General features: G+C 53.7%; 1 protein-coding gene and 1 non-coding gene across 2 annotated transcripts; one reads left to right on the top strand and one right to left on the bottom strand.

Moving 5' to 3' along the window:
* Positions 1 to 1,487: 1,487 nt before the first annotated feature.
* On the bottom strand, positions 1,488 to 12,013 carry ESRP2 (epithelial splicing regulatory protein 2). Its single transcript, XM_074214130.1, has 15 exons — positions 11,867 to 12,013; positions 11,665 to 11,793; positions 6,569 to 6,682; positions 6,354 to 6,468; positions 5,716 to 5,811; positions 5,588 to 5,642; positions 5,381 to 5,491; positions 5,143 to 5,275; positions 5,009 to 5,051; positions 4,294 to 4,595; positions 3,987 to 4,208; positions 3,666 to 3,864; positions 3,178 to 3,367; positions 2,717 to 2,882; positions 1,488 to 1,743 (listed from the first exon to the last, which is right to left on the bottom strand). Exons 1-15 carry the CDS (start codon positions 12,011 to 12,013, stop codon positions 1,585 to 1,587), a joined length of 2,181 nt encoding a protein of 726 aa, XP_074070231.1. The 3' UTR covers positions 1,488 to 1,584.
* A 5,194-nt stretch (positions 12,014 to 17,207) lies between these two features.
* On the top strand, positions 17,208 to 17,314 carry LOC141510523 (U6 spliceosomal RNA). Its single transcript, XR_012474996.1, has one exon. It is a non-coding gene; the product is annotated as a U6 spliceosomal RNA (small nuclear RNA).
* The last annotated feature ends 6,000 nt before the right edge of the window (positions 17,315 to 23,314 follow it).

Here is a 23,314-nt window from a genome sequence, read left to right as displayed (position 1 = left end):
CAGCTGCACCAGTGAAATTAGACATGAGAAATCTTCCTCCACTGGGGCCCTGCTAACCTGCCCACCTGGGGGAGGGGCACATTTAGTGTGCAATGGACTTTTTTTGGCTTCAACCCTCGATTGCATTGATATACAGAACTCCAGATACAAGTAAACTTTTTCAATGCGGATGACAATGTCTGGCAGATATTGAACCCAGATAGGCCAAGGTGGCCCAAGAAGCCTCAGAAAAAAATAAGACTTTCAAATGAACGTTAGGTTATCTAACCCCCTGATTTTTCAAGGAAATTGAGACCTTCTGTCTGGCAAATAACCCATAAAGCTGGGTCCTAAGCAGATAACTGGTTATTCCCACCACAAAAACAACACGTTCCCAATCCTGGGAGGAGGCATTCTATCCCTGTTCCCTTTCCCTAGAAACTTATAAAACCCTTCTTAGCTTTTCCCAGTGAGATCTAAATCAAATGGCTTCCAAACTAAACCCAATCAATAAACAGCTTGCCCCAACACAGTGCCAACTTTGGAAGGGCTGGGCAAGGATAATCCAGGGGTGCCCTCTGCTGAATCAACAATACACACCAATCACTAGCTCTGGGGCCTTGCTCTAAGGGTGGGAGGGAATGGGGCAGAAACCCTTGATTGGTTACAAAATTGAGATACAACAACAGGAGAAGTGTTAAATGGAGTAGATTTGACGATGTGGGGGAAGAGCCAAGACCCTCCTTCAAAGTCTATTGTAAAGGGGAATTAGATGGTAACCAAGGTCCGCCTCACAATTCCACTTATCATTAGGACGTCCAGTCTCCCCCTCACCCCACCCCAAGAGGACAGGTTCAGAATGAGGACAGAAGCAGGTTGGGCTGGTGTTTCCATCTTTTATTCAAAGGCCTCCTCCCTTCAGGCCTAAGGCTGCCTGTCTGGGTCAATGCAGGACGAGAAGGGTACGGAACACAGTTCTGTGGGTCTCCGGGATGGTCTTCCAGCCCTACCTAGCCCATACTCACACCCATAGGGGGAGAGGGAGGTCAAGGACAAGAAGAAGGGTCAGTGCCAGTCTCTGAAAGAGCCACTGCAGGATGGACACAGCCCGTGTTGACCTTTGGGGCTAGACGGGCCCAGGACCCATCAACCCCGGTCATGCTTGACCAAGCAGTCCCACGTAAGAGGCACAACATACACACATGTGTAAACAGGGACTCCCTTCTGCATTGGTTTAAATTAAAAAAAAAAATTCATAACTTAAAAAGGGCTACAGCCTGGCAGTGTGGAGGACAGGGGAAAAGGTCCCGCGTTGGGCTGTTCACCCCAACCTCCACAACTCGAGGCCAAGCTTCAGGGGGGTACAGGGACGAGGAGCCCAAGGCCACCCTTCACTAGTGAGGGGAGACAGGAAGGGGGTGGTCACCTCGGCAGAAGTCAAAGGCGGGGTGAGCAGAGAGCAGGAGGCGAGGATCACCGGTTACACAAGGGCAAAGGGCTTGCTGAGAGCAGGGAGGAAGGAAGCAATAGCCCTTCCTCCCTTCTCCCCTTCAAGGCACTTGGGTGTCAGAGACGAGTCTGGACCTTCTCCCCTGGCATGTCGGGTCAGATCAGGGAGAGCTGGACGCGCTGACCGCCCAGAGTCCGGCCGTGCTCCTCGGCCACGGCCCGCCGTGCGGCATCCAGGCTGGGGAAAGTGACAAGGGCATCGCCCCGAGGCCGTCCGCTGAAGCTGTGGAGGACCAGGACGGAGTCGGCCGGCAGCTGCGGGGCACAGGGGGGAGAAGTCAGCAACGAGAGGGTGGGCTCAGAGCTGGGGCCCAGAGGCAGAGGTCACCCAGCCAGCCGCTCCGGTCCAGAGTGGTTCCAGGGTGACGGTGAGAGAGGACAACGCTGGGCGGCCAACCCTCCGGAGCCCAACATTAGCAGAGACAGATCATAACCACAGCCATCACCATCACACAAGGAGCAGAATGAGACTGGCAGGAGGGAGTCAGAGCAGAGCAAGAGTCTTGGGGAGCCAGAAGAGATAACCCGGCTTCTGGCTACAGCCACCCCACCATCCCAGCAGGCCCCACAATCACAGCACGCCCACCAAGGCCCTTGGGTTAGCTGATCGGCAAGAACCAGATTATTAGTGCAGCCAGGCAGGAGGCGAGGGGCCCCCACAGCCTCTTACCTTCTGGGGTCCCTCACAGCTACAAGCACACCCACTCTTTAGGGGCTTGTAGAACAGGGCGGGGGGGGTCACCAACTGGGACCAAATTGGCGTAGTCATCAGGGGCAAGCTACAGAGGGTGACACGGGGGTCAAGGAGGATGCGAAGATGGGAGGGGGGAAGAGGTCTGAAGGGCAGATTTGAGGGTGGGGCAGGTCATCTCAGAGTTGGGGAACCCTGTTCCTGAGGGTAGAGAGCCCATGTGTATCCTGGCCCCCTTAACTGAGACTGGCCAGCCCCAGGGCAGACAGGTCAGGGCTGGGCAGGCCAGCTCCCGGCTCCGCTTCCTCACTGCACACTAGGCTGCTAACCCTCTGCAGGACCACCCTCAAAGGGCTGGGCTGAGACAGGAACATGGTGAGAAGTCAACTGATCTTCCTGGCTGCGCTCCAAGCCCTTCATCCAAGTGGAGTGACCACCCCCTCCCTCCCAAAGAGCCTTCCCTTAGGGCCGAGGAGATGGGGTCACTGTGCTGGAGCCTCCGTACAGGGAGGGCTCCGAGCTATGGGGGACCCTCACCTGGTAGCCCTGGAAGAAACTGAGAATGTCCTTCACGCCGGCTGTGTACGGGAGCCCTTGCATCCTCACCAAAGCCCCTGGTTGCTGTAGCACTGAGGCAGGGGCCGGGGCCACGGCTGCAGAGGGAGCGGTGAGGTAGCCCACTGTAGTGGGGGAGACTGGGGGGCTGAGGAGAAGAAACGTGGCAGAGGTCTCAGAAGAGGCGGTCCCCCAGAGGGTCTGGCTCACCTCCAGCCCACAAACACCCCTAGTCCTTGGAGACTTGGTACGCGGGGCAGGGGAGGAAGGACGCACCAATGGGGACCAGAGGTGGCTGTTTGTCAGAGCACGTGCAGAGACACTGTAGAGGAAGCAACAAGAGAGGGGAAAAGGGAACTCGGCAATGTGTGAGGAAGGGGCCCAGGATCAAGGGAGAGGCCAGGAAGGGGCCGCTCAGTGGATGAGGGGAGCCCCTCTCCTACCTGGGGTAATAGGCTGTGTAGTTCATGTAGAGCTGAGTGGCTGGCGGGGGGTAGTAGGTGACAGGGGTAGGGGCGGTGGGAGCCCGGGCCGCAGGGAGGAGGGCTGACGGGGGGTACAGGGCAGCCGCAGCCTCGGTGGGGATCACAGCTGTGGCTGTCTGGAAGGCAGCGTACGTGGGGGGCGAGAGACCTGGCAGGAAACACAGACTCTGATGGAATCCAGTCCACCCATTTCATGAAAGAAAAGCAAGAAGCCCCAAGAGAAGGAACTCGACTCCCCCAAAGTCCAAAGAACAGTGTGGGAAGTCAGCTTGCCATCCTTCTGGCCAGGGGTCAGCCCTAGAGGAAGGAGCCCGTACAAACGTCTTCCCCATTACAAGGCAAAAGAGCCTCCAAAAGTGCCCACCAAGGCCATGGGCTCCCACCTGAAGGTGGCCCAGGATGGCAGTGCCCCCCCACAGGGGGGCAACGACACGATGTTCACTCACAGGGCAACTTGCAGGGTGGGGGGGACATGCCGCTTCGGCTCAGAGTGCCCCCCATCAGCACAAGGCTCATCTCCTCCCCGGAGCAGGGAAAGACTTCCACGTAACGTTCTTTCATCATCTTTTTGTGGCAACGCTGGGCAGCCACAAGCGCCCGATCTGCAGATTTCATCTGGATGAAGGCATCTCCGGATGGCCGGCCCTGTGTATGCCAACACTTCAATGTGCTCTAGCAGCGTCACCCTAGGGCTGCCCCCTGGACTGCCCCCCTCCTTGGGGTCACCCCCCATTCCCCTCCTGGGCTGCCCCCGGCTCCCCCATCACCTGCTGATTCAGCACCATGTGCACCCCGTGGGGCCGGATGTCTCCGGCCACCTCTCCCAGGAAGCCCAGGATGTCATCGATGCTGGCGGTGTAGGGTAGGCCCCGCAGTCGCACACAGTCGCGCACACCTCCCCCCGCCAAGGGGAACGGGGCGGGCAGCACAGGGATCAGGGGGGCTGGAAGCGTGGGGATCAGTGGGCTTGACATGTAGCGGTTCAGAACCTGATGGAAGACAGAGAGAAGGGGCAGAGAGGGCGCCACCCCTCCGCCAGGACTGCCCCGGGGCCCAGGTTGGCCGCAGCAGTACCTGCTGGACCTCAGCCGCCGTGCTTCGGAACAGCTCGATGTAGCGCTTGCCGAGGATGCCCTTGTGCTTGCGGAGCGCGCCCTGAGCCAGCTCCTCGCAGGCGAAGAGGGCGAAGGCGTCGCCCGTGGGCCGCCCGTCTGGGTAGCGGACGAAGAGCAGGCCCTCCGTGCCCCCAGTCACTGGACATTCAGGGCCCAGGAAGGCGAGGACGTCCGCAGGAGTGGCCGTGAAGGGCAGCCCCCGCATGCGGATGATCACCTGGTCCTCCTGAGACAAGAACTGAGCAACCTCGTGCGACGTGCCTGCAGGAAGGACAGACAGGGAGGGAGAGGCGGGTGAGTGTGGGGCATCCCGGGGACCCTAAGGAGACACGGGGAGGGGCGGGGGAGCACAGGCCATCCTGGGGACTTCGAGGAGACATCGGAGCATGGGGCATCATGGGGGCCTCGCTGGGATGGGCAGAGCAACCAAGAATGCCATCGGGGCCTTCGGTGGCAGCTGGGGCATGGCGGTCAAACTCTATTTTAAGAGCTGGGTGCCCCTGGGCAAGTCACCGTTTACCTCAGTTTCCTCAACTGTAAATGGGACTCCCAGGGCCATTGAGAGATTCAAGTGAGATCAGGCACTTGGCACTACCTAAGTGCCACTGCTCTTCCCCAGTTATACGCTGATCAGAGACCCCCCGCCCAGTGCCCCCAGCATCAGGGTCACTCACCCCCCGCGATCTTGAGGAACTCCTCCCCTGAGGCTTTGTACACCTGTAAGAGGGACAAACACGCACATGCCCCTGTCAACCTGGCAGGAGGTTACCTGTTCCCCAGACCCCAGACTGGCCACCTCCACACCCACCTCAATGTATCTGGCACCCATGTGGTGCTTGTGCCGTTCCAAGGCCAGGTCTCGCTGCTCCGCATCCATGAATCGCACCAGCGCCTCCCCGTTCCTTCGGCCCTGGGCGTTCAGGCAGAGCGCCACACCCCCCCTGGGAGGGGGTCAGAGAGGGTCACCCAGGGCTCTGGGGCTCCCCTGTCCCCCCTGCAGGAGACAACGCCCCCTCCCCCTCCACAGCCCCCCACCACCTCCTCACTTGGCGATGTTGAGCCCCTTGAAGAATCGGGCGATGTCCTGGTCGGACGACTGCCACGGAAGGCCTCTGGCCCGGACCACGGTCTCGTTGTCCACGACCTCAGCCTTGCTGCTACAGAGGGACAAAAGTGCAGCCCCTTCAGGAGACCAATCCCATCCCAGAGCAGCGCCCAGCCTGCCCCTCCCGGCTCCGGCTCCGACCACCTACCAAGGTCCGGAGTCGTACTTGCACTTGACAATTTCTGGCTCCGTGAAGCTGTGATCTGAGGGAGAGAAGCAGGTGAGGGGGGCAGGGAAGAGTCGCCCGCCACAGGGAGGGGCCGAGCAGGGACTCACTTTGTTCGGAGAGGAGATGGCAAACGATGGTCACCATGGTCTTCACCTCCCACACGCCAAAGTCATCCTCAGCAGCATCTGTGTCTAGCCCCAAGTCTGGGAGGTGGAGGGGACGCGTGAAGGAAAAGCCTCCATGCAGAAGGGAAGGGCTGCAGGCAGGCACGAGCCCACCACCGTGGGCCAAGGCTCTCCTGAGAATCCAAGTCGAGTTTCTACCCACTCACACACAACTTTATTTTTTCAGTATTTCTTTTTAGGTTTTTTTCTCTTTTTTTGCAAAGCAATGGGGTTAAGTGGCTTGCCCAAGGCCACACAGTTAGGTAATTATTAAGTGACTGAGGCCAGATTTGAACTCAGGTTCTACTGACTCCAGGGCTGGTGCTCTATCCACTGCGCCACCTAACTACCCTCACATGCAACTTTAAACCCAACATAAATATGCATTTTACACACACACACACACACACACACACACACACACACACTCTACACATCCAGGCCCTGTGTCCTCTCCAGAGAACCTAGGCATCTTCTAGTTCTATGGAGACGCAGACAGACACAGACATGCATATACTCCCAACAAAAACTGAGTCTTGACTCAGTTTCCCCCCAAAGAGATCAAGAGAGGGTAAGGATACTCTGGGCCATGGTGGACACGGTGAGGTCTCGGGCTGGGCCAGCCTCTGGACGACACGTGTGGAACTCCCTACGCAGATCGTAGAAGGAGAAGAAGGCATCGGGAAGCACCAGGTTCTGGGGGTGAGGGGGGGGTGGTGAGCCGGCCCCTCCCGAGGGCCTGCCAGCACCCAAGATGAGAGCGCCCACCCTGGACCCCGGCCTGTCCCCATCACACCTTTCTGGAAGCCTCTGGGTGGAGCACCTGTCGAACCAGGAGCGGCCCATCTGTGCAGAGCGTGTAGGAGCCCCCTCCCAGGAGCTCCACGTCCCCCAATACCAACTGTGAGAACTAGAGGAGGAAGATGTGGGTGAGGGTTAGCGGCAGCTGAGGTTCACTGGCCAGCTTCCCCCAAAACCAGGAAAACTCACTCTACAAATCCCTCAGAAATCTACCTAATTCCAGAGCAGATCTTTCCAGGGAGCCCTTGGGGTGCAACCTCAACTCTCCACCCCCCATCTGGGTAGGGGAGAGGTGTGGGGGTGAAGGGGGGCTGAACAAAGTTCCAAACCGGAGTAACCGGTTATGCTCTAGGATGAAGAAGGCCGGTGGCCCTCCTCCAGGCTGGCAGCATGCAAGGACCAGGAGACTGGGGCTCCACAACCCCCCAGCTGCCCGGGGAGGGGGGCACTCCCAGGCTTCCCAACACCTACGGCCGAGCCCAGAAGAAAGCTGGCACACAATAGCCAATTTTCTTCAAAGGGGAAAACTGACCCAAGCAAAGCTCTGGCCTCTGACCGGTGCTTCTCCACCCCAGCCCTCCCCTCTGGTAGAATTCCCTCCTCCCCAAGAATTTGAGGACTGGGAAGAATCAGATGGGGGGGCCTTGAAACTTTTGGAGGTTGAATCTTAGATATCCTGCCCCCCCCCATGTCTCCTACCCTAGGCACCAGCTGTCTCTGGGCACGTGTGTGCGTGTGTGTGTGTGTGTGTGTGTGTGAGAGAGAGAGAGAGAGAGAGAGAGAGAAAGAGAGAGAGAGCACACTCAAGTTTGAGTGTATGAGACACGTGGCCACATCTGTCCACATTAACTAAGGGATTGGGAAGGATAAGAGAACATTCAGGTTGAAAAACTGGTCCAGCAAGATTCTGTCACTGGGCCACACCTGGAGTAAGGGAGAGTTGGGTAGGGGTGGGGGAGAGAGGAGGGGGAGGGGGAAGAGAGAGAAAGAAGGGAGGGGGAAGAGAGGGGAAGGGGGGAAAGAGAGAGGGGAAAGGGGAGGAAGGGGGAGGAGAGAGGGGGAAGGAAGAGATGGCAGAGAATGTGCATATTTCTGAGGGGAGGGGTTGGGACTAGACCCCCCCCCTCCCCTTTCCAGAGATCCAACTGGCCACTGCCCTGGACCCAGTTCAGATGGGGAAGACACGACCTGAGGAAATCCAAGAACCAAAGACTGAGCAGAGCTTCTAGAAGGGTGCAGAGTGAGGCAGTGGGTAGCACTGTAGATAGAGCTCTAGCCCTGGGGTTCTGAATTCAAATCTGTCATTCCTTTAACAGTGTGACCCTAGGCAAGTCTCTTAGCCTCACAGTTGCTTCATCTGTTAAAAACCTCCCAGGGTTGTGGCAAGGATTAAATGAGACCTTTGTAAAGAGCTTAATACACTTATACAGTGCCATAAATGCTTCCTATCATGAGCCCAACAAGTGGAAATTGAGAAATGGAGAGGAGGCAGACTGGTCACTGTTCTGTGTTCCTTCCCCATTCCTAGGACTCTGGAACCCAGAGCAGGAGGCAAAGACCCTAAGAACATCCCCAGAGGGACTGAGGGAGGAGGGAAGGGAGCCCTGGGTGCTCCTCTAGGGTCTATCTGGTAAATCATCAGTTTTGGGTCTTTCTGGGGCCCAGGCAGGGATCTAAAACCTGGATACACCAACCCTATGTCCAACCAGAAAACAGACTAGAGGAAAGTCTGGCAATGCCTCTCTCTAGGGGCCTACACCAAACAGCCCAGGGGCTTGGGGGGGAGTGGAAGGAGGTCGTCTGACAGACTCCAGGAGTTTCTGCCTCATCTTGGAGCCCTTTTTCTGGTCAGAAGCCTGCCAGCCAGCAGACTGCCCCTTCCCCAAGGACAAATGTCCTAGGGCAGAGTGAGCTTTGGCCCTGGCTGTATTGACATCCACCAAGCACCAGGGAATGTTTGCTTAGGAGACTGGAGGTGGGGGCTGGGGGTGGGGATGGGAGAGGGAGGGGGAAAAAGACTAAACTGTCCTGAGTCATCCCTTTCTTGAGCCTCAGTTTCCTAGACAGCTGATTCTCTTCCAGGGCTCAGCTGGGTAGATGCCCAGCCAGTTGTGTTCCCCCTTCACAGACCACCCTGGGCCCTGCAAAAGTTACAGGATCCTTCCTCTAGGTCTAATGGCCTCCTGCTTATACAAAACAAAAACAAAAGGCTGACCCCCAGCCCCTCTCACCAGATCCCTCCAGCAATGCCACAAGAAAGGGTACTAGGGTATGATGTTTACCCAGGCTAACTGGAGGTCACAGAGCTGGGAAGGAAGAAGAACCAGGCCCCCCACTTGACTAAGACATTTCTTCCTCTGCTCTGCCCCCAGTCCAACCCATTCCTGGGGGTCTTCAGACCCCAATGCCACCATCTCCCCATCCTGAGGGAAGTTAAAACTGCAGCCCACCGGAGCCTCTGGTGCTAACTAGCTGAAGCTCGGGAGAGGCTGCAGGCCCGGCCTTACTTCACCTCCCACCCTCCTTTGTCGCTGGTCATTCCCTGTTTCTCCTGCCTTCCTCCCTTGCTCCAGTCACCAGCCAGGCTTTGAATGACTGCCTCTTCTGGTGAACTCCTCTCCTCCTTCCTTCCCTGCCCCCACGAACAAGGGCTCTCCTCCAAGCTCCTCATTTGAACCTTTAGTGTCATACTACTTGTTTACATATCACGGAAGTGTAGGCCCATACATGTGTGTACACACACACACACACACACTGTTCCCTGAAGGCAAGGCCTCCTCTCCTGGTATCCCCACACAAAGGGATCCCTAGGTTTGTCCCCCAAGTACAGGGCCTGGTACACAGCAGGAACTTAATGCTTGCTGACACCCAGCACAGGAGCATACATTTAACAATCACTTACTAAATAAGCAGTCTGATCCAAAGCCCAGCGGCCGACTTGAGCAAGGGAAGCCACAGGCTCGGGGCAGAGGCGGGCCCCAGGCTCAGGCAGGCCTAGGCTCGCTGAGGCGTCTCCCACAGTTGGGAGTTTGGGCTGGGCCGGCCTCCGCAAAGGGAGCGTTCTCAGGGTGGAGGCCTCTGCCCACACACCTTCCCTGGCAAGCTGAGGCTCAAGGGCTCTCGACTCAGGTACCCAGGACACAGAAAGTTCCCTCCCAGGGAGAGAGAGGAGAAAAGGAGGAGGGAATAATTGCTCATTAAGCACCCACTATATGCTGGACCCTGGCCCTGAGAAGTACTTTATATCATCTTGTGTCTTCACAACAACCCTGTAAGGATGAGGGTCCAAGTATTAAATCCTCATTTTACAACCGAAAGAGAACTTGGAGAAACCAGGGAAGAAGTTAAGGGACTTGCCCAGGGTCACACAACCTAGTGTCTCCCTAACCACTATGTCCACAATGCCACCTAACCGCCTCCTAGGTAGGTGAAGGAGGATATCTCACAAAGACTCCCTTTGATGGAATGGTTAACAGGACATCAGAACGCCTCGGTGGCCCTGCCTATGACTAGAAGAACCAACCCTTGGTCCCCAACTGTCTGCTTAAGATAAGCAAGGACCATTCCCAAACAGCCGGGCCTCACATCTACTGAGAGATCACAGGAAATGGGGTGGTGGGGGGCACTTTAGAGATTAGAATTTGAACCAAGGACTTTAGACTCCCAGGAGAAGACTCCCTTCCCCTCATCTCAGGCCCCACTTTATCAAGGGTACCCTCTTTCTGACCCCAGACCCACACCTGGGGCCAATGCCATGGTCCTCCTTCCCTGTAATAGAGTGTGGTTGGGAAGGTGTAGAGACAGAGGTGAAGAGCACCATTTCCCACAAGATCACATGAGCCTCGGAACTCAAATCAGGAAAGGGCAGTAATGAGGGGGGTCATAGAACCTCAGATTGATCACGGTAGGGGTGGAAGAACCCATCACACCCAATTTTTCTCCCTCTAAAACCTGTTCCCCACCCCACCTCCCAGTGCTGATCAAGCAATTTCCACTGGGAAGGGGAGGAGAGGAAAGCTGGTGAATAGTGAGTCACTTTCCCCCTATCCTCCAAAGCACAACCCAGAAGGGGAAAGGGGTTTCGGGAAAGGGGGAGCAGCGGACCCAGCAAGACCCAAACTCTCCGGTGGGAATGTCATGGAACAGGCCTCACTGGCAGCGTGGCAGCCTCACTTTGAGGGGTGGGAAGGGAATTATGAGGGAACCAGACCAAGCCCTTAGAAAACCCACTAAATGCCCCATCTGCTCCCAAAAGCAAAAGGTAATGGGGGTCGGGTCCATAGGGAAATGGCTGAGACAGACCAAACGACTACCTCTGACCCTTCCTGCTTTTTGCCCATCACCAGCCACCATCCCCCCCCTCCCCACCCCCAGAAAGAGATCTCCTCTTCCTAGGGAGGACCCTCTGCTCGTGGACAGAAGAGGTGCAGGTGCTCAGTTATCTCATGTTCCCCCCCCCCCCCCGGATTCAACGAATCCTCCTCCTGGGCAGCATCCACTTCTGCCCCTCGCCCAGCGGGCCGGCTCCCCAGGTGATCTCATCTCTGCCTCCCCCACGAGGCTAAGGGCCGGACACCAAGCCCTGTCCCTCCACGCAGGAGCTGCGGGCTGCCCACTCTCCCTGGACTCCAGACGAGGCGGGGCAGGGCCCCCCGAGAGCCAGCCTCCGGGCACAGGCAGTCAGCAGGGAGCCAGGAACCCAAACAACCTGTCCCTACCTTATCCTCCCTGTTCAGAGGTCAGGGCACGCCGCCATCGGAGGGGGCGGAGGGAGGGAGGCGCGCGGGGCCTGCCAAGTCTGAGGAAGCCTGGAGGAAGAAGCCTGAAAAGCCTAAAAAGCCCACCTCCCCCCCCCCCACCGGGGAACCGCGGCGGGGGGGGGGGGTCGGGGCCACCCTCGAGTCCTCTCTCCACGCTGCCCCCCGCGCGCGGGCTGCGGCCACCCCCGATCCCGGCCGGGGTCGGCCTGGCGGCTGCTGGGGGCTAGTCCCGGGGCGGCCCGGGCCGGGCTCCGAGCCCAGGGCGGGCCCGGGCCGCCCCCCCGTCGGCAGGTGGAGGAGGCCAGGCACTGGCCGCGCCCGGGGGCCTCACCTGCTGCAGCACCTTGTCCAGCGGCTCGGCGCGGCCCAGGCCCTCGGCGCTCAGCCCGCTGGCCTCGCGGCACTGCTGGCTCAGCTCCGGCTCGTCGGCGCGCACCAGGGACTTGTGCAGGCGGCCCACCTGCGGGGGAGGGGGTCAGCGGCGCGGCGGGGGGCGGCCCGGCGCCCCCCGGCCCGGCCCGGCCCGAGCCTACCTTGCGGCTGCGGAGGTCCACCACCTGCCACACCAGGAGCACCAGCTCCCGCTCGTCCGAGCCCAGCCGGGCCCCCAGGGCGCCGGCGGTCGCCCCGAACAAGAGCACCAGCGCGTCGGGGGGCGCGGGGGGCGGCGGCGGCGTCATGGCCGGGGGCACGGCGGCGGGGGGCGCGGGGCCGGGGGGCGGCGGGCCGGGGCGGCCCCACCTGAAGCCAGGGCTGCGGCGGGCCGCGTGCGCCTGCCCTCCGCGCGCTCCGCTCCGGGCCGACTGCGGGCCGACTGCGGGCCGGGCCGCCGCGCTCGCGCTTTTCCCCTGTGGCGGCGCGGCCCGGGCCCTGCCCGCCGCGGCGCCCCCGCCCCGCCCTCCCAGGGCTACCTGCCCCGGCGCGCCACGTGACCGCGGGCGGCTCCCCCGGGGCGCGGGCATTGGCTCCCGGGGGGCGGCGGGGGAGGGGCGGCCGGCCCCATTGGCTCGGGGAGGGAGCCGAGGGGCGGAGGGAGGGGGAGGGGGCGCGCCCGGCCCCGCCCCCCCGCCCGGCCGCGCCCCTCCGCGCCGCCAGGTGCGCCCACCTTCCCGGCGCGGCCCGGGCCCGGCGGCCCCGCGGGCGCCGGCCGAGGGGGGCCAGCCCCGGGTCGGGCCGGCACCCGGAGCCCCGCGCGCGGCCCCCGCCGCCGCCTCCCGCCGCATTCGGGGGGCCCGGGGCCCGCTCCCGCCGGACGCCGCACTCCGGGGCGGAGCACATGGCCGAGGCCCGCCGGCCCCTGCCCCCCCCCATGGGTCGGGGCGCTCCGGGGCGCGCGGGCCAGGACTCCTGGCCCGGGGCGGCTGATGCCTTCGCCGCGCCGCCCCGGGGTCGGGCCCACTCGTCCCCCCCGGGACTCCCCAGGCCCCCCACAGCCCGGCCTCCCCCTGCCTTCCGTCGCCCCTGGCTCTCGGCCTCTGCTACCCCTCGCGCCCCCCAACCTCCCTGACTTGCGCCCCCCGTCCTCCTCCATCGCGCCGCCTTCCCGCTGAGGCCGCCCCCCCCCCAGTGCGCTCGGCTCCCCGGGCCGCGGGGGGCCGTTTCCCCCGCACTTATCCCTGCCTCTGCTGAACCCCTCTTCCCCCCGCACAGCAGGGCCCGCGCTGCCTTCGTTTTCCCGTGTTTATGCCACCCTCGCCCGCCGCCCCGGGGAAGCCCTCGGAGCGGGCCGGGGCGCGCTTCCACACTTCCCGCCCGTCTCCACTAGTGGGTTGTCCACTCCGGACCACGGGCGCCTTTTCTGCCTTTGCTACGCTTTCCCTCTCTCGCCAGCCCCTCGGGGCCGGGGCTGCGCCTGCCCGCCGCTCGGGGGGCCCCACACCTGGGGCGCAACAGGTAAACGCCACGGCCATTTTACAACCCAGAAAAAAGGGGGCGTGAGATGTCGCGCTCGGTCAAGGTCACCCGGGCCGGCAAGCGGCAAAGACCGAGCCGGGCCCACGGCCTGAGTCCGGGCGGCCCCGGGGCGCGGGAGCTCCCAAGGTAGGGGCCCCGCGGGAGGCGGGGCGGCCCAGGACCAGGGCAGCGGGGGCCGCCTCGGGACGAGCTCCGGACCGGGGAGGCCCGCGCGGCGGCGGGAAGGCTCCCCGCGAGGGCCGGGGCGGCGCGGCCCGGGAGGAGGGGCCGGGCCTGGAGGCGGGAGAGGGCGGCGCCGCACCTGGAGAGGGCTGGGAGCCCCGGGAGCCGCCCCGCCCCGGCCCGGCCCCTCCCCCGCCGCGGCCCCAGCGCGGCGCCAAACTTCGGGCTAATGTGTCACCGGGCCGGGCGGGCCGGGGCGGGGCCGCCGCTTCCGCCGCCGGGAGACCCCCCCCACCTTCGCGCCCTCGGGCCGGGCCGGAAGGTCGGCGGCGGCGCACGTGCTCCGCGCCGAGGGCTCGGGGCGCCCCCTCCCCAGGTCCGCCGGGAGCCAGCCTGCGCCCGCCTCCCCGGGCCGGGCCGCGCGGAACCTCCCCGGGGGGCGCTTCCCGCCCCTCCCGGGGCCCCCTCCAGCCCCGGACGCCCAGACGGAGGCGGCGGCTGCGGATTGCCTGGGCCCGGGGGAGGGGGCGTCGAGGGGGGCCTCCGGGGAGCGTTTGTTTGGCTCCGGGCGCGGAGATCCCAGGGCGCCGGTTGCCTGGGAACTGGGAGGAGCCGCAGCGCGCCGGCCCGGGAAGGCGGGCGGCGCGGGGGGCGCGGCTGCCGGCGGGGGCTTCCAGAAAGTGAAGGGGCGTTGATGGGGGCGTGAAGTTCGCCCTTTTTTCTCCAGTTCCTGGCCTTTGTCCTTCCAAAAGCGCCCCCCATCCTCTGACTTGGAGGAGACAAGGAAAAGCCCCCCCCCCCCCCCCCCCCGCGCGCCTCCCCTCGTCCCTTCTTTAAACCGAGTGAAACTAGTCTTTCCTGATCCGAAGCCGCGGGCCTGCGCGGGAGAGGCCACCAGGCCATCACTTTGTAAACAAGGCAGATGCGGGACCTGGTTCAGAAGGTCGCCGGGGCACCCGCATCAAGGGGGGCCTAGCTAGCGTGCACCCCCAGATCCGCAATTGGAGATCTCCCCTCGAGAACTTCCAGCTGCCTATCCCAAGACCAGTAGACATCTAAAACTCAGTGCGCAAAACTGAAGACGGGATGCTCCTCTGCAGCCCTTCCCTCATCCTGACTTCCCCAATACTGTAAGTCATACCCTCCCCATCAGGAATCATTTTGCAAGCCCCGTTAGCTCTCCCTTCATAACCACCCTCCTGCTTCCACCTTCTCACACTCCCACCACCCCACACAGTCTACAAACATTTATTGTTGTGCAGTTGCGTCAGACTCTTCATGACCTCATTGGGGATTTGCTCGTAAAGATACTGGAGCACGTTGCCATTTTCTTCTCCAGCTCATTTTACAGATGAGGAAACTGAGGCAAATGAGGTTTAAATGATTTTTCAGTAGTGAAGATGAAAATTATGAATGAACTTGAGGAAGACATTGCCGATGAAGGGTGAAGACCAAGCAGTTATTTAAAAGAGAGTTGTGAGGAATGAAGGGCGTGGTTGGTCTTCACAGGGGTGCAGGGGGGCCCCTTTGAGATCCATTACAAAGGGGGAATGGCCCCAGTCCATCACAAAACTGGGAGCGTTCTCCCAATCCCATTCCAAAGATGACAAACTAGACTAGAAGAAACTAGTCCTCAACTGGTCAAGAAAGAGTAACCTAGTCTTGACCTTCGCCTTTGCACAGGCTGAAAGAGTTCCATCTATCGTTGCTCATTAGTATAACGAGCTGGGTGGGGAAATGTATAGGAACCAATGTATCAGTCAGATTTGTGACCCCCAGCCTATGGTTGGCATGAGGGGCAGGAACAAAGTCTTTCAAAGTACATAACAGAGCTTGTATATTGGGATCTCCCCACCCCCTCTCCCTCCATGAGAGAGGTGTGCCATTTTGTTGACATCTCAATAAAAACCATTTTAATCAAAAAAAAAAAATTAAGTGACTTTTTCAGAGTCACAGTGTCAGAGGCCAGATTTGAATTCAGGGAGATAGTCTTCCTGATTCCAGGCCTGGAGCTTTGGTTTCACTCCCCCACCCTGAATTTTCATTCTGTGGCCAGGGCACAATGAACTTCACCACCCCTTAAACTATTAATTTTCTCCTATGTGCCAGCACTGTGATAAACCCTGAGGCTCCATAAAGAGACAAAAGATTGTCCTTTCCCTTAAGGAACTTACAGTCTAATGGAGGAGACAAGAAGCAAACAATATGTGCAACCAGCTACACATAAGATTAATAGGAATTAATTAACAGAGGCTAGGCACTAGAGGGCTCGGGAATGATTTCTTGTAGATGGCAGTTTAGTTGGGATTTAAAAGAAGCCAGTAAATGAGGATAAGAAGGGAAAGCACTCCAGACTTGGGAATAACCAGAGAAAATAGTGAATCTCTTGCCTCATGTCTCTCACCACTCCAGTATTCAGGGAGAGGGAGTAAAGGAAGGTGACCCTTGGGTGAGGAACTAGGAAGATGATGTTGCCCTCCATAATACTAGGGAAGTTAGGAGGGGGAAATGCTTTGGGGAAAGAACTAATGCATTCAATTTTGAACTTATTGAGTTTAAGATGTCTGAATGGCAATTGGGAGATGTGAACCTTAAGGTCAGCAGAGCTGGGTGATAATGAAATCCTAGAGAGCTGATGCAGGAAAGAGGACCCAGGTCAGGATACCTATGATTAAGAGGATGCAATCTGGAGGAGGATCCAACAAAGGAGACAGAGGAGTGATCTCCCAAAAACCTAAAGAGAAGAGAGGGTGATCAATAGAAGTTGCCTGCAGAGAAGTCCAGTAGAAGAAAAACTGGTTGGATTGTGGTGTGATTCTTGGAGAGAGCTGGTTTATAAGGGGTTAAAAAGAGAGGCAAAAATGAAAGTATCTGCTGCAGACTGCCATTTTAAGGAATTAGCCACCAAAAGGAGAATACAAGTAGGAAGATAGTTATTGGTGGTGGAAAAAGCAAGTGAATATTTTTTAAGCACAGGAGAAACATGGGCATGTTTGTAGGTAGTAGGAACAGTCTTTCAAAGTGCATAAAAGAGCTTGTATATTGGAATTTCCCCATCCCTCTCTCCCACCATGAGAGAGGTGTGCCATTTTGTTAAGATATCTCAATAAAAACCATTTTAAACAAAAAAAGGTTAAGTGACTTTTTAGTAGGAAAGGAGGAGGTAAACAGTTTGAAATTAAGTGAAAAACAAGGGATGACCTTGTTGGAGAAGATGGGATGATTGAACAGATGATGGTTCATCATGTGAGATGGTTGAATAGGATGACAGGAGACAGGAGTGTTAGGAAAGGAAGAAGAGTCAGCTTATGGCAAATGGCCTCAACTTTTTCTGTAAAAGATGAGACAAAGTTCTCAGCTCAGAGTAGGGGGAGTAGGGGCCTTGACAAGTTTGAGGAGGGACAGTTTTGGAAAAACTGCTGTGGAGAGAGGGAGAGTGAATTGATAAGGGAAGTAGAGTTAGATTGCCTGGCAGCAGTGAGGGCCCAGTTAGGGTTGTGTAAATACTTCTGAAGTAAGCCCTCAGAATATAAATGCATTGCCCTCATTACCTCAATTATAGGCTAAGCATAGTTTTGATCATTTATTTTTTTAATTTATTTAAGGCAATGGGGTTGTGACTTGCCCAAGGTCACACACCTTGGCAATTATTAAGTATCTGAGGTTGGAGTTGAACTCAGGTCTTCCTGACTCCAGGGCCAGTGCTCTATCCACTGTGCCACCTAGCTGCCCCTCATCATTTATTTTTTTATGACTTTGAATTCCAAAATTTTCTCCCTCCTTCCCAAGACAGCAAGTTTGCTTCTTTCAGCAGCACAAATCCTAAAATTGGAACAATACAGAGAAGGTTAACATGACCCCTGTGCAAGGATGACACAAAAATTCATGAACATTCCCAAGATAGCCAGTAATCTAACAAGTTTATACATGTACAATCATGTTTGACAGATTTCGATATTAGTTACATATGACATTTGTATGACAATGTTTTAGAACAAAGTATAAAGTCTTCTGGTTTTTAAAACCCTTCATATTCTGGCCCCTTCCTACCTTTTCCAGGCTTCTTACACTTCACCCCCAGCTTCTCTGTGATTTGGTGGTGATGTCCTCCTTGTTGCTCACACAAGAAAGTTCTCCTTATTACAAGCATTTTTTGCTGACTGCCCCCCCATACACACACACACACACACACACACATATACAGACACACATACCTGGAATTCTGTCTCATCTCCACTTCCTGGCTTTTCTGAATTCCTTTTAGTTTCACCTCCTTCTGTAAACCTTTCCAAGTCCTCCTCCATCTTAGCACCTTCCTCTGAGACTACCCCTGACTCATCCTGTAGATATCTTGTTTGTACATAGTTGACGGCATGTGGTCTGCCTCATTAGACTGAGTGTTCTGGACTGTATCTCCTATACTTAGTACAATGCCCGTATAGGAGGGCCTTCATAAAGGCTGATTGGTTGACGCTCAAAGTAACTCTTCAAATGTCTGTTGTGACATTATTACCAACAAAGAAGTGGACATTCAGAGCCAGAAACTGACTTGTTCAGTCAAGGTCACCAGTTTAGTAAGGGGGTGATCCTTGAGCTCCAGTCACCTCTGAGACATGGGAGCATTGTCAGTCAACAGGGAAAGACTGAAAGTTTAGTGAGAGGGTAGGAATGAGAGAGGGAGGCAATCTACAGGAGAAGCAATGGAAATCAATCACATCCTGGGGATGCCAAGATCAAAAAGTAAATAACCCCTGTCCTCCACAAACCTGTATTCTAAAGGAAACAACCAAGCATAGCAAACAAAAATACAAGAATAATACTGATAATAGTAGTTATAGAGTACCTACTGGGTGCTAGACACTCTGCTAATCACTTTACAATTACTATCTCATTTGATCCATATAACAATCCTGGGAGCAAAGCACTTTTATTATTTCCATTTTACAGATAAAGAAACTTGAGGCAGACAGTGACTTGTCCAGGGTCACACAGTGGGGTCTTCTTGACCCCCAAGCCCATTGCTCTATTCATTGATCTATCTAGTTGCCAAAAAAGTTTAAGTGCTCCCAGGTCCTATGCTAAGTCTGGGCAATATTCCTTAGGCTTAAGGATTTCACAGTTTCATGAAGAAGATCACATGCAAATAATGATGTACACAAAAGATCTATACAAAGGAAGTTGGAACTACTATGAAGAAAGAGAGAGTAATTGGGTTTGGAAAGAGAGGAGTATCAGCCTAAAGCAGAGCTAACCTGGCTAAATCTTGAAGGGAGAAAATAATTCAGATATGCTTTCTAGCAGCTAGTGACCTTCAGATCCTAATGGTTGGGCTCCACCTGCACAGTCTTACCCCCAGCCCTCTGACCCCCACCCACTCACTAACACATCTCCTGCTCAGGACAAGATGGTCACCACCATACAGTAATTCAGAACCTTATCACCTTTCATCCAACCTCATTATTGGTCTCCATCCTCCACATTCACCCCTTACCCATCTACTGTACACCCTACTGCAAAAAAAAAAATACTATTCCTAAAGCATAGAGAAACTTCACTGGCTCATTTTATGTCTAAAGATAAACTACAAGCTCCCCTATTTGTTTTTTGAAGTTCTTAATCTGACTCCTGTCTATCTTTCCAGCTTTATTACATATTACTGTGCTTCATGAGTTCTACCTGCCAGCCAATGAGTCTGCTTACCCTTCCCATTGATTTAGAGGCAAGTTAAGTAATGGAGTGGATAAATAGTGGGGACTTGGAATCAGGAAATCGAGAGTTCAAGTCTTGCCTCAGATATTTAATAGCTAGGGGACCCCAGGGCAACTCACTTAACATTTCTGATGTCTCAGTAACATATAGAATGAGGTTAATATCAACCATCTCACTAACTCACCAAGTGCACAGAGTGTTCTGCTTGGAATTAGGAAGGCTCATCTTCCAGAGTTCAAATCTGACCTTGGGCAATTCCTAGCTATGTGATCCTGGGAAAGTCACTTAACTGTTTGCCTCAGATTCTTCGTCTGTAAAATGAGCTGAAGAAGGAAATACAAACCATCATCTTTGCCAAGAAAACTCCAAATGGGGTCATGGAGAGTCAGATACAACTAAAAAACCATAGAACCACACTGGGTTACTGTAGGATTCAAATGAGTTATGATATATAAAGCACTTTGAAAATCTTAGAACACAATGTAATAGCAATTGTTATTATAACTATTCCCTCTTCACCTCTTCAGATTGCATCTCTGTTGCCACCTCCTACATGGACAGTTTGATAGAACACTAGCCTGGAGTCAGGAGGACCTGACTTCAAATCTGACCTCAAGATACTTGACTCTTACTAGCTGTATGATCTTGGCCAAGTCACTTAACCCTGATTGCCTCACATCCAGGGCCATCTCCAGTCATCCTGTTCCATATCTGGTCACTGAAACCAAATGGTTCTGGAGGAGAAAGTAAGGCATAGCCCCCTTCACTCAAATTCAATTCATATGCATGTGGTAGCATCTCCTCCCTGATGTCATGCTCTTCTTCGAGGATAAAGGACAAACATCATCATCATCATAACCATTATCACACAGATTCTATTCTGATGTCACAATTACCTTTTTCCTGGAAATTGCTTTCTATACATTTTTTCATGTTACTTTCCATGTAAATGTTGTTCTGGGGCGGCTAGGTAGCATAGTGGATAAAGCACTGGCCTTGGAGTCAGGAGTACCTGTGTTCAAATTCGGTCTCAGACACTTAATAATTACCTAGCTGTGTGGCCTTGGGCAAGCCACTTAACCCCATTTGCCTTGCAAAAACCTAAAAAAAAAATGTTGTTCCATCATTTAAATAAGAATTTAAATTCCTTGAGGTTGGTGATTTTCATATTTACCTTAAAACAAAATAATTATTTATGGGACAAATAACAGTAAATGTGACCCATAATAAGTTCCTGTCTATTCCATCCACTCAACTGTCAGATTCAACTTCTCCAAGCACAGATCTGACCATATCACCTCCCATTTAACAACTCCAGAAGTTGGTTCCCTTTATCACTTATAGCATCAAATATAAACTCTTCTACTTGGCATTCAAAGCCCTTCATAACTTGCCTCTCCCCAAACTTTCCAGGCTTCTTGCACACCTTTATAACCCCAGCCATGTACTCTACAGTCCAGTAACTATGATCTTCTGACTCTTCTTCTCCCAAGACACACCATTCCTTAACTCCAAGCATTTTTTTTAAATTTAGTTTTTTGCAAGGCAATGGGGTTAAGTGGCTTGCCCAAGGCCACACAGCTAGGTAATTATTAAGTGTCTGAAGCCAGATTTGAACTCAGGTACTCCTGACTCCAGGGTCCGTGCTCTAGCCACTGTACCACCTAGCCGCCCCAACTCCAAGCATTTTCACTAGCTGTTCCCATGCCCCAAGTTCTCCCCTCCTCATCTGTGCCTCCTGGCTTCCCTCAATCCCACCTTCTATAAGAAGCCTTGCCCAGTTTTAATCTTGGTACTTTTCCCTCTGAGATTGTCACCAGTTCTGGATATAGCTTGTTTGTGCCTGTTTGTTGTTAGATTGTGAGCTCTTTGAAAGTGGGGATTATTTCTTAAAATTTATATTTTCTTTTCCCCCCAGGATACATGTAAAAGCAATTTTAAACATTCGTTATTAAAACTTTTGAGTTTCAAATTTTCTCCCTTCTTCCCACGCTCCTCCTCCAATTGAGAAATCAAGCAACTTAATGTTATGAATGTATAGTCATTCAAAACATTTTCAAAATCATGTTGTGAAAGAAACCATAGGACCTCTCCCATAAAAAAAACCTCAAGAAAATTAAAGTAAAAAAAAGTATCCTTCAATCTATATTCAGACACTATCAACTCTCTTTTAAAAAAATAAATTATTTATTTTTCCAACTACAGGTAAAGATAGTTTTCAACAATTTTTTTGAATAGGTTTTGAGTTCCACATTTTCCCCCTCCTCCCTCCCCTTAACAGAAATTACTCTAATACAGGCTATACATACATAACCAAGCTAAACATACCTCCATACCCATGATTTTGTAAAAGAATCAGAATAAAAAAGAAAAAAAAACACCAAGAGGGAAAAAAACAACAAATTTAACAATTTGAAAACAGTAAACCTTGGTCTGCATTCAGGCTCCAGAGTTACTTCACTGGAAGTGGATGATATTTTCTATCACAAGTCCTTTAAAATTGTCGATGATTAATCCTGCTGAGAAGAGCAAGTCTGTCACAGTTGATCATCATACAATGTTACTGTTAATGTGTACAATGTTCTGCTCCTGGTTACTTTTCTTTTCATAAAGAGTTTATTTATTTTGAGTTTTACAATTCCCCCCAATCTTACTTCCCTCCCCCCAACAGAAGGCAATTTGTCAGTCTTTACATTGTTTCCATGGTATATATTTTGATCTAAGTTGAAGGTGATAACAGAGAAATCATATCCTTAAGGAAGAAACAAAGTATAAGAGATAGCAAGATCAGACAATAAGAGTTAAGATTTTTTTTTCTAAATTAAAGTTAATAGTCCTTGGTCTTTGTTCATACTCCACAGTTGTTTCTCTGGATACAGATGGTATTCTCCATTGCAGACAGCCCCAAATTGTCCCCAATTGTTGCACAGATGGAATGAGCAAGTCCATCAAGGTTGATCATCACCCCCATGTTGCTGTTAGGGTGTACAGTGTTTTTCTGGTTCTGCTCATCTCACTCAGCATCAGTTCATGCAAATCCCTCCAGGCTTCCCTGAATTCCCATCCCTCCCAGTTTCTAATAGAACAATAGTGTTCCATGACATACATATATCACAATTTGTTAAACCATTCCCCAATTGAAGGACATTTACTTGATTTCCAATTCTTTGCTACCACAAACAGGGCTACTATGAATATTTTTGTACAAATGATGTTTTTACCCTTTTTCATCATTTCTTCAGGGTATAGACCCAGTAGTGGTATTGCTGGATCAAAGGGTATGCACATTTTTGATGCCCTTTGGGTGTAGTTCCAAATTGCTCTCCAGAAAGGTTGGATGAGTTCACAGCTCCACCAACAGTTTAATAGTGTCACAGATTTCCCACAACCCTTCCAACAATAATCATTATCCTTTCTGGTCATATTGGCCAATCTGAGAGGTGTGAGGTGGTACCTCAGAGAAGCTTTAATTTGCATTTCTCTAATAATTAATGATCTAGAACAATTTTTCATATGGCTAGGGATTGCTTTGATCTCCTCATCTGTAAATTGCCTTTGCATATCCTTTGACCATTTGTCAACTGGGGAATGGCTTTTTTTAAATTTGACTCAGTTCTCTGTATATTTTAGAAATGGTCCTTTGTCAGAAACACTAGTTGTAAAGATTGTTTCCCAGTTTACTGCATTTCTTTTGATCTTGGTTACAGTGGTTTTGTCTGTGCAAAAGCTTTTTAATTTAATGTAATCAAAATCATCATTTGGGTTACTCTTCTTAGTATCAGTTCATGCATGTCTTTCCAAGATTTTTGGAAGTCATGATGTTTTAGAGAACAATAGTATTCCATCACATTCACATAGCACAATTTGTTTAGCTATTCCCCAACTGATGAACATCCTGTAAATTTCCAATTCTTTGCCACTACAAAAAGAACTCCTGTATGTATTTTCTTTTTATCCTTGCTTATGATCTCTTTGGAATACAGACCTAGTAGTGGTATGATTGGATCAAAGGGTATGCAGGTTTTATTGCTCTTTGGGCTTGGTTCCAAATTACTCTCTAGAAAGGTTGGATCGGTTCACAACTCCACCAACAATGTGTTAATGTCCCAGTTTTCCCACATTCTTCCATCATTGATCATTTTCCTCTTTTTTGTCCTATTGGCCAATCTGATAGGTATGAGATGGTACTTCAGTGT

Source organism: Macrotis lagotis, chromosome 1 (genome assembly GCF_037893015.1).
Source record: "Macrotis lagotis isolate mMagLag1 chromosome 1, bilby.v1.9.chrom.fasta, whole genome shotgun sequence".
Classification (NCBI taxonomy): Eukaryota; Metazoa; Chordata; class Mammalia; order Peramelemorphia; family Peramelidae; genus Macrotis; species Macrotis lagotis.
This window is presented reverse-complemented; position numbering and strand designations above follow the sequence as displayed.